The 10,532-nt window shown below is 47.0% G+C and overlaps 1 protein-coding gene across 5 annotated transcripts in view; it reads right to left on the bottom strand.

The window, feature by feature from the left end:
- Window positions 1–3,763: 3,763 nt before the first annotated feature.
- The window catches only part of NRF1 (nuclear respiratory factor 1), a 123,633-nt gene continuing 116,864 nt past the window's right edge, over window positions 3,764–10,532 (bottom strand). For all 5 annotated transcript variants that reach the window (XM_032483326.1, XM_032483324.1, XM_032483325.1 and 2 more), the window contains one exon: window positions 3,764–8,649. In XM_032483326.1, coding sequence (XP_032339217.1) covers window positions 8,486–8,649 — 164 coding nt within the window. In that variant the 3' untranslated portion in view covers window positions 3,764–8,485. The remainder of the gene's footprint in view (window positions 8,650–10,532) is intronic.

Genomic DNA, 10,532 nt, shown 5'->3' with positions numbered 1-10,532 from the left:
CTGTAGGACCAGGCGAGCAAGGACAGTTATCATGGGAGGAGAGGTGAAGGCAGAGGCGCCCCTCGTGTGGAAATAGAACCTTTCATTGCCACTGATGAACCGAGTCTGAGGTCTTTCTCTATGAAAACAAAGGCCTTAGTGGGTTTGAACACAAAGTGGTTTTATTTTCTGCAGTCATTGCCTTTACCATGTTCTGTTGACTCTCCCTTTTAGTTCATTGAGGTTTTGAGTGAATTCCATGACTTTGTAAGCACGGTCCATCATTAAGACTAGGCCACTTTGAAGCTTCAGTCTCAAAGTTGAGTTCAACTTCACCCTTTTCCATGCGCACGATATTTGGGGTAGGGGTGTAGTCCAGATCCTCCCGGTTGGACGGTGGTGGGCAGGCGGGGATGATGGGAAAGGGAAGGCAGCAATCCTATTAGCTATAAGCACTTTCCTCAAGACCAAGGACCCTGACAGCTGTCTCCAGTTCCCTGCAGACGGGGGAGGGACCAGCTGGGGTGCTGGCTGGGGGCTGCCGCTGGTTTTGCCTCTTAGCCCTGTGGAGGACAGCGGCTTCTGTGGTTGGAGGCTCTCTAGAGAATGTGGGGGCTTGAATGTCCTCAGTTGTGTTTCTCAATGGCCAATTCCAGGGAATGGGAAAGGCCCGCAGCCCCCTGCTGCAGCCATTTCAGATGGCTCGGCTACTGTGACTTGCTCATCACCTATTGTGACTTGCTCATCGTGCTTGTCGCTCCTCCTCCCTTAGTGCTTGGTTAGTGATCTGCAAAGAAATACCTACATGCCACGACATTTTAGCCCCTCCGAGAATGCTTCCAAAATTGAAGGTTTAAAGTAATGCTCAAGGTTTAAACGCCTAAGGAAATAAAGCTATTGCTTTGGCTAGGAGGGTTGTAGGGAGGAAGCTGTAGCTCAGTGGTAAAGCACCTGCCTAGCAGGCAGGAGGTCCTGGGTTCGATCCCCAGCACCTCCACTTAGGAAAGCAAGGAGAAAGAGTAGGGAGGTACTGACTGTAGTTTTCTTAAATATTCCCTTAATGGTTTTTCCTTTAGAAAAGAGTGACTGAAGGGAGGTACTTGGGATCGAACCCAGGACCTCATGCATGCTGAGAGGGTCACTCTAGTTTTTGAGCCATCCGCCTCCCCTCCACCTCCTAGCTGTTTAAAAAAGTATTTAGTGCTTTGTTTCTTTTGAGTAACTGACATCATTCCTTCTAGTAACATGAACCGTTTTGCTAGGAACAAAACGGGAGCCTTCATCATATCACAGATGTTGACCTCACAGCTGGCAGATATATGGCCTCCTTCTATTTGGTCTTGATTTCTTGTTCCTTTTTTCTCATTTCATTGTATATCCTTTATGTGGCCTGCTTCGTTATTTTTGGAGAGAAGTGTTAGAAACAACCTCTTTCCTTTGGGGATGATGAAAACATTCTGAAATTTGTAGTGATGGGCGCACAACATTGTAAATACACTAAAGACCATTGACTTGTGTACTTTAAAGTGGATGAACTTAATGGAATGTAAATTACATCATTAAAGCTGTTTTGCAAAACCTTGAGGTTATTGGGGATGGTGGAAGCGGGGAGATGGGGCACACTGTTAATTCCCCAAGGCCCTCTAATTTCCTGACTCAAGATATTCACAGATCCAGAGGGAAGCTGTTAGGATTCCAGCTCCCTTGTTCCCTGGTTGCCGCAGCTTTGGTGGAAATGGTGTCAAGGACCACTTGCTGGACCCATATCCCAGCCCCTATGGGGGCTTCTCTACCTGTGGAACAGACCCCGCCTCAGAGTTTGGTCCCTCCCCCCGCCCCTTGCCGGTCATCGCTGATTAGCCTGGAGGCAGACAAGTGACCTCAGCCGGCCAGTCACCTGTGCCCTCCGGAGCCGGCAGCTCCCGGTCAGGGGTGAGAAAGCAGATCCTAGGAGGTCCCAGGGGCGCTGCACGTAGACCGTCTTTGCTCAGGCACTTCGGGGATTCTGCTGTTTCAAACCGGAAAAGTTTTGACGCCTAGTGGGCACCAGGAGCTTTCGGCAGCAGCGGGCAGGGCAGTGCAGGGGCGTGGACACTGAGGCCAGGACTCGGCCAGAATACCTGGCCTGGACCAGCCCAGCTCGCGTGGCTCATCTGCGGAACAAGAATGACACTCGACTCAGCTACTTTATTGGGAGAAGCAAGGAACACCGGGCTTTGTTGGTGATAGTGTCCCCAGAAATGTTCGTCATCCACGGAATTCTGTACAGCTGAGAACTGCGGGCCAGGATAAAGAATCCTATTATGTGATTAGTCTTCCTTTTCTCTTGTGAATTAAAAAAATTGCTCTCTATAAAAATAGTTCTGGTAAGGGAAATACATAAGGCATAAATTAAAACTTTCAGGTTTTGAGAATCCAAAAGATAAAGCCAGAAGAGGAGGTGCTCAGAGAGCAGAGTGCAGTTGAGGGATGGGTAGCCTCCACCAAGCCACAAGTCTGGGTGCAGTGTCACCAATCATGGGGCCCTGGGCCTCTCTGCCTCTAGGCTTTAACCTTCATGGCCCAAGTGAGGGGTGGTGGCTAACGTCCCTTCCAGTTTTAAATTCTCTTGCACACAAGGGCACCAGAGAGCCCAAAGACTGGGACTTAGGCTCAACTGAAGACATCACTATCCAACTACTCTGCCAAGATTTGGCCTGGCCCCCTTGCCTAGAGCTTCTTAGATTTTAACATCAACTGATCTCTCTCTGTGTTTGGGCCCTGGGGCTTTTAAAGAAAGCATAATTCAACTGCTCATGCCCAAGAATATGTTCAAGCACCATCTGCACTATCCTTCACCCTTGGTACGATCTCACAGAGCCAATTTTTTTTTAGGAATAAAATTGACATTATTTTCACATGAAACTGTTTAACAATGTTAACATTGGATTTTTGCAGAAAAATTTTGAGTCATGAGGATGTGTGGGAATGGATGTTTTGGGTTCCTTGGATTTTCTGATTGAGTAAGGAACCGCTGGAAAACCTAAGTCTCTCATCCGATGAGATGTACTGGGCACATGCTGTATAAAAGTTCGTCTGTGTGTGTACGCACGTGCATGTGATGAAAAGTCCGATGAGATGTACTGGACACATGCTGTATAAAAGTTCGTATGTGTGTGTGTTTGTGTACACGCACGTGCGTGTGATGAAAAGTCCCAGTGTGTGTGTGTGTGTGTGTGTGTGTGTGTGTGTGTGTGTGTGTGTGTACACGCACGTGCGTGTGATGAAAAGTCCCAGTGTGTGTGTGTGTGTGTGTGTGTGTGTGTGTGTGTGTGTACACGCAAGTGCGTGTGATGAAAAGTCCCAGCCACTGGGAGGCTACTCCAGGTGTGGCAAGCCCTGGGCAAGGGCCACGGCACAGTCCTTATGAAAACACTGACCACTGGGAGAGGCTACACGTGGGCTGAGCTCAAGACTCAGCTGGAGGTTACTTTAAAAATGAGAATCCACATGTGCAGCCTGTTTTCTGTCACGCACCCCTGAGTGGTTGGCAGAGCTTCTAGGACACACCTATCAGAGTCTGAGCCCAGCCCTCCACTTACCTGGCAAAATTGCTGCATCTCAGTTCCCACACCTATAAATGGAATCTAACCTCCGTGTGGAGCTGTGGAGAGGATTAGAAATAAAGGTGTAAAGCATTTTGCATAGTGTCCTGTGCAGAGTAGTCATTTAGTAATTGGTAGTTTATAACTATTAGTTTCTTAAAGGGTAAATTCGGAAGAAATTTGAGTTGAGACTCAGTTAATTTAAGTTACACCAACAATTTTATTTACAAGCACATTAAATTTGGGGGGACAGTTTCTAGCTTTTTTCCCCCAAATATTAAATAAGCTACCTCTTAACCTCTTTGTGGCTCAGTTTGCTCATTTGTAAAGTAGGGATAATAACTCTGTAAAGACTAATAAGTAAGTTAATATATAGGTAAATCTCTTAGAACAGAACAAGGCACATTGTAAGGGCTGTAAGTGTTAACTATTATTGCTACCATATAAACACTTTTAATTGCAGGTAAGATAGTTCTCATAAACAAGAGCTAGGAAAGCCTCTGAACAGGGCTGGGGGGCAGGCCAGGCCTTGCCTTACAAGGTGGCTCCGGCTAAGAACCAGGTTCTCAGGGGACCCTGGCTCCCCCTCTGCAGATGAAAATTATCCCTGCTCCTCCACCCTTTCCCCCAATTCTCTGCAGAAATACACTCCAGTAATCAGCAAATATTTGCTAACAGCCCAGCCATTTTCAGGAGGGAGAAACTCAAATTCAGAGTGGGTTGGGGACTCACTCAGGGGCCCAGCAGCACTGGGAGTGGAATGGCAGGTGGAGAAAACCTACGTTCTCCAGCTATTTCAGAGTCCAGTCCTTAAGCTGTATCTCCCCACTCTGGGTACCTCCTTCCTCTGTGCCACGTCCAGCATCCTGAGTGGATCTTCTCCAAGAGCTGCCAACCTGGAGCAAACGGCAGAGGCCAGGTGGGAATGCGCCGACAGGAGCTTCTGACTCGGCAACTGAGCATGAGCTGTGCTGAGGCCGTAGGCTGGCTTGGGCTGGTGTCCTGGGCAGCCCACAGCCCACCGAGATGGAGATGAGAGGGAAAATGTGGGCTTTTCTTCCTCACCTCACGTAGCCTGTGGTCCAGGTAATCAAGCTTCAGTGTCCTCCCTGTTGGGTTTTGGTGCTGACACCAAAGGGATCCACCACGGGCCTACTCCAACTCCGCCATGCCCTCGGAGACCTGATAGAGGAGGGAAGGAGAATGGCGGCGGATAGGGAGGAAGGCGAATGCAGGTGCAGGTTCTCTTCCACTTGAGAAGCGGCCAGAAATGAGCCTCGACTGGGTCCGCGTGAGGCCCAGGGTGCACTGGCAGCCTGGGCTCTTCTTCCGGGGAGGAGTCCTTCTCTTGCCTGCCCTTCTGGTTCCCCTCGGCTTGTTCATCTGAGTTTGGATGACTTCAGTGGTCACCAGTACTGCCAACAGATCTTCTCAGAGGTAGGACTTAAAGCCAAGAATCCTAGCCCAGCCTCTTGGTTTTGGTGAGCACCAGATCCTTGTCTGCAGGATGATAAACTACTTAATGCAGAGGACCCTTAAAGAGACATGATAACTCATTCTGCTACAGCACTCTGTCCAGATGGCACCTGGTAACACAGGCTGCTGTGGTCTGTTCACATGAACGTCTCCTCATCTCCTCCTGTTTCCCGGGCAATTGCCACCCTTTATTCACCCAGCACATGGTGGGCATTCACAAAGTTAAACAAAACTGACCCAGAGGCCAGAGCTGGTCTACATGTGGGTTTTATTTTGCCTGCAGAGTATGTAAAGGATTTTTGATTTGTTGTTGAAATCAGGAGATTCATACAGAAATCTGGACTTGCCAGTTTCTCTGGAAAATCTTAAAGATGGGGCTCAGGGCCCATGTGCCTCCTGCCTCATGACACTCTGCCAGCACTTAGGAGTCAGCTCCCTTTAGACAGACGCTCTCCACTCTGCCTGTCTCCATTACTCCCTCTTCTCTCACAACTGAATCGCTTCCACTTCACACACTGATTCCAACCACCTGGTCCCTGTAGGCAGCTGAGTTAGCAGCTCCTGTTGTTGATTTAGGCAGTAATGGAAGCAAGGATTTCCATCAGCCCCATCAAAGAAAGTTTCAATACACGCATCTGAGTCTTGCCAGGCAAACAGAATGCACTTTGCCTCTGGAGAGATGCCATTCCCACAGAGGCACTGTAGATCACCCAGCTGTTCCACGGGTGGCCAACAGTGGTGATGTTTGGCTTATCTGGCTGCAATCAGTCCTTTCTCTGGTCCATCCTCTCTGGTGACAATAGGCAACGATGTGCCATTTGTGCCCATTTGTGCCAGAAGAATGGGGAGAGATGGCACTGGCTTTACTGAGCCACTGTCAGTCAGCAAGGAAAACATCTCTGGCCTTCCACATTCAACTATTCTAATCATTATCACCAGGAAACCGACCCAAACACCCAACAACAAAAAGAAAGAAAGGGGTGGTGGAGGTGGCAAGGAGTCCAGCACTTCAGGCTGAGGCACGCAGTGGGCACAAGTACTGAGGTGCAAAACCACTGGGGGTTTAGGAAGGGCCTGAAGCTGGGGGTGTGGCAGGAGGTGGAGATGGGAAGCTGGCAGCTGCCACGTTAAAGCAGTGAGCTGTGAGAGAGCCCAAGGACTGAGGGCTTAAGGAAGCAATGGCTTGGGGTCCCTGCTTCAAGGATAATCCACCACAACACTGAACAACACTCATGTAGGGAGGACGTGGGTGGACAGGCACCACCAACCACCCTGTGAAAAGCAATTAACCCCTAAAAACCCGCCAGAGTAGAGGTTTTCAAACCATCTTTAGGATTTTTCAAACTAGATCCCCCTACCCTGCGCAGGACAGATGGAGCTGCTCTGGTGATGGGGGGTGGGGAGGAGGCCCCGGCCCCAGCCTAGCACTCCCCTTACAGGCCCACAGCGCCAAGGAGCACAGTTCAAAGACCACTGAGCTGGAGCCCAAGCACCTTTTCCTTTTACAAAGCAGAACAAGCCACCCTAGAAGAGAGCTGCTAAGAGGCTAAGTGCTCCTATAGAGATGAACAGTTCCACTTTCTGTTGCCACATTGTTAACTATTTATTGAATGAGGCAGTAATAGACAGAATGGAGAACGACACAGAATCCATGCTCTGCTACTAGGGTTTTGCTTTCCTTCTTCTTGGCAATTTCTCAAACTATTAGGAGGTTATTTCACCACAAGGGAACACGGACTTTAAAGCCCCTGGACAGCTTCACAATGACGATAAAAAATAATAATTAAAAAAATAACAAATTGTAGAACTAGGACTGTTTTATGTAAATTTCCCTTCCCTCCCCGCATTACGTACAGAAAAAAACATACAAAGAACATTGGATAGTTTTATATAAAACAAGCAAATACAAGAATCTGAAACTTTTTTCAAAGGCTGAGCAAGACGTGAAGACTCTTTTAATGTCGCATTAAAAAAAAAACACATTAAATACACTATCACACATGGGGGGCCTGGGAGGAGGGAGGAAGAGTTGTCCCTGTACTCAAGGAGCAGAGATTTGGCCTGTCAAAAAGTCAGGTGAATTTAACCACTGGAGACTCAGGGCTTGCAGCTAAGAAATCACAGAATTTAGTTACAAAGCATACCCAGACCAATAAACACCTGGGAGAAGGAAGCTGCCTGGGGCCGGGCCCAGCAGGATGCACCCGAGAAAACTGCAGAGTCCCTTCTGAAACAGGGCCTGATCCAGGAGCACAGGAAACACCCTCAGCCCTCTTCTCTTCTAAAGACCCCCAGTGTGATGGCCAACCTTCCTCCAGCTGGGTGCCCCTTCAGTGCCAATCTCCGCTGTTAAGCCACAGAAGGTTACAAGAAAGATTGCTCCCATTGTACCCTGGTCTTTGAAGATTTTTCTCTCCGTCCTTCCTTTCCCCTTCCAACCCCTCCCACCCCCCTCCCATTCTCTCCCCACCACGCACACACCCACAAGCACACCTAATGCGCACGCACTCCTCAAACCCTTAATACTTCTGTTACCTTCAGTTCATATACATGACCAATTCAGGACTGACCTTAAAACCAAAGTAACGTGTTATAGTCATGAGATCAAGAAGGTTTCCTGGGAAGGGGAGGAGATGGGAGGTTGAAGAAAACCCTCTGTCCCTGCTTGGGAGCTTTAAGGACATTCATTTGCCTGTGGCAAGGTCAGCACCTGGGCCAGCCTGAAGAGCGTCTCAACTGCCAGACCACGAGACCCCTGGACCTTGCAAGCACAACTTCTGGACCTCACCCTATTCTGGAACCTCCTGCCTCAGGTGAGTCCAGCAGAGAGAGTTCTGGGTGGCCACTGGGGGGCAGCTTTGGTGAAGGGCATGGTCACCTCCGCCTGAGTTTGTCAGTAGCTCAACGCATGACCCTGGTATGAACAAAAACTGGGTGGCTGTGTCTGGCCACGTACCCTACACCCACTAAACTGGGTGAATTATTTTTTCCACAGCTCACCTTGATTTCATACAGATAATTCCATGCGGGTTTCATATATATATATATATATATATATATATATATACACACACACATATATATATGCTTTATATATATGTAAATGTGTATATCCATATGTACACATATACATATATTCACACTCACACATACACACACATAAGTATACACACATATTTCTGCAGAAAGAAGTCCTGCCACAATTTGGCTTTTTCGGGACAGTGAAATTGACAACACAGTATCTTACTCCACTGATCCCAGAAAATCAAGAGTGGTGCTTTAAAAAATGCAATTCCAAAATCTGCTGCCTTTCTTCCTTTTAAAAAAAAGGTTAACAAAACTTTTCTTCCAAAGTCGAGAGACTTAATTCCACTTGATTGCACCTCTGCAAACGTGTAAAAAATTTTGAAGTAGACTAGAAAACAAGGCCATGATATGGCTGCATGTCACTGTTCCAACGTCACCACCTCCACAGCCTGGCCGTCCATGGTGACTGCGCTGTCCGATATCCTGGTGGTCACAGGGGCCATGGCCACCTGCACGGGGCCATTGCCCTGCGCAAGGCTGGTTACCACAGTCTGGTACATGCTCACAGGGATCTGGACCAGTCCTGGGGAGACAAGAGGAGATTGTTGGTGGGGACTGGCTGCAGCTCCCCAGACGCTTCAGGGTATCACTGTCTGCAGCCTCAGGTAATTGCATACCTGCTGTCTAGGTACAAATACATTCCTTTTTTCACCTCATTTTGATTCTTTAAAACAGACTATCAGGAAAGAAAAATTTGGAGAAATTGTGGAAGCATGCCTCAGAACAGGGCATGCTCCCCAACTTGCTAAGGGACTGCCCTGCCTGCCTGCCTCCAGCTTAGGACGCACAGGCCCACCATGTATGTGTTCTCCTCCCAACAAGTCCACCCCTTCTGACTGCCTTCTTCTCCAGGAAAGGCTACCATTAATTTTCTTTGATATTTTGCTACACTGACTTCTTCAACCCTCTTTCTGTCTATTCTCAAGTTTCTCTCAGCTTGAAAAAACTTCTCCCTCAATCCTATCCTGTCTTCTGGGTACTGTCCCTCTCCTCAGAGTCAGCTTATTGAAACAAACAAAAAAAGGCCTAGGTCATTACATTGATTTTCTGATTTTAGATTTCACAGGCTAGTAAAATTTTAAAATACATTTTGGGGTCAACTTAAAATAAATGCAGCAACTACTTTCTAATATCATTATTTCACAGTAGAAAGGATGGTTTAACAAAATGAGGAAGCAAGTAATTTCAGAAAACGGCAGTCCTTCCTAAGAAAGGAAAGTAGATAATTTTGTATGACATATTAAAAAAAGATTTCCAGTTAAATAAGACAGAATAAATGCACATATAGAACTCATCTGCCTCCTAAAATTAAAATTATATCAGAAGGGGAAAAAAAGATGTGAGTGATGTCAACATATTTTTGGAAGATGCAAAGCAAATGTAAAGTGGTTCTAACTTATCAGGAAAGGGGAAGCTGCAACTTCTGTGTCCATGGAGGGCTCAGGACATGGAGGCCAAGCTTTTGCAGAATGAGGGGAAGAGACTAAAGACAGGAGTTAGCTGAAAGTTTGTATTCAAATAATTGGACTAGTAGGTACCACCAACCCCAACACTGAGATGTTGACAGGACGTTCGAAGTTCATCCACTGTACTGAGAAACTGACCAGGAAAGGTCCCAGAAACGACCTATGGTTATATTTGGCAAGTGTGGAGATGGGATGAGGGGGAGGGTGGGCACGGGGTGGGGAGACAATGAAAAATCTTGGCTGGTGCCCTAAAGCTTACCATCCTGCCCAAGACCTACAGGTCCCCAGCTCTGCCCTGCACACCCCGAGAACTGGTGTTTCAGTGTCTCACTCTTACACAGAACACAGAGGTAGCAGAGAAAACATGGGGAGCAGAAGAAAACAAAAAAAACCCTAATGCCCCAAAACTCTATATTTTCAGAGAGAGAGAAAAGATCTGTAACATAAATTAAAAAGGAATATGAGGAAAAAACCCCCAATAGATGAACTACATTCCAAAGAAAGATCAGAAGGTAAAGTCAAGGGACTCTTCCAGAGAGTAGAAAAGATTAAAAGATGGAAAGTAGGAGACCTTCAGAGGTCCAATCTCTGACAAAAGAGAATTCCAGAGAGACTAGAAAAAATAGAACGTAGGAAATTATTGGACACATTGTAAATAAATTTCTAGAAGTGAAAAACATCAAGTTTCAGATTGTGATGTCCACTAGATGTCCTGCACAACAGGTGAAAAAAGATCCAGACACTAAGACACATCTTTGCAAAATTTCAGAACACCAAGGATAAAGCAAAGATCCCAAAAGATTCGAAAAGGGACAAAGAAAGTCATATCCAAAGAACTGGAAATCATAATACTGTTGGACTTTTCAAAAGCAAGTCTGGAGGCTAGAACATAATGAAGCAAAGCCTTCAAATTCTCAGAGAAAAAGCTTTCAGCTTAGAA

Source organism: Camelus ferus, chromosome 7 (genome assembly GCF_009834535.1).
Source record: "Camelus ferus isolate YT-003-E chromosome 7, BCGSAC_Cfer_1.0, whole genome shotgun sequence".
NCBI lineage: Eukaryota > Metazoa > Chordata > Mammalia > Artiodactyla > Camelidae > Camelus > Camelus ferus.
Note: the sequence above shows the minus strand (reverse complement) of the source record. Positions and strands in the feature narration are given on the sequence as shown.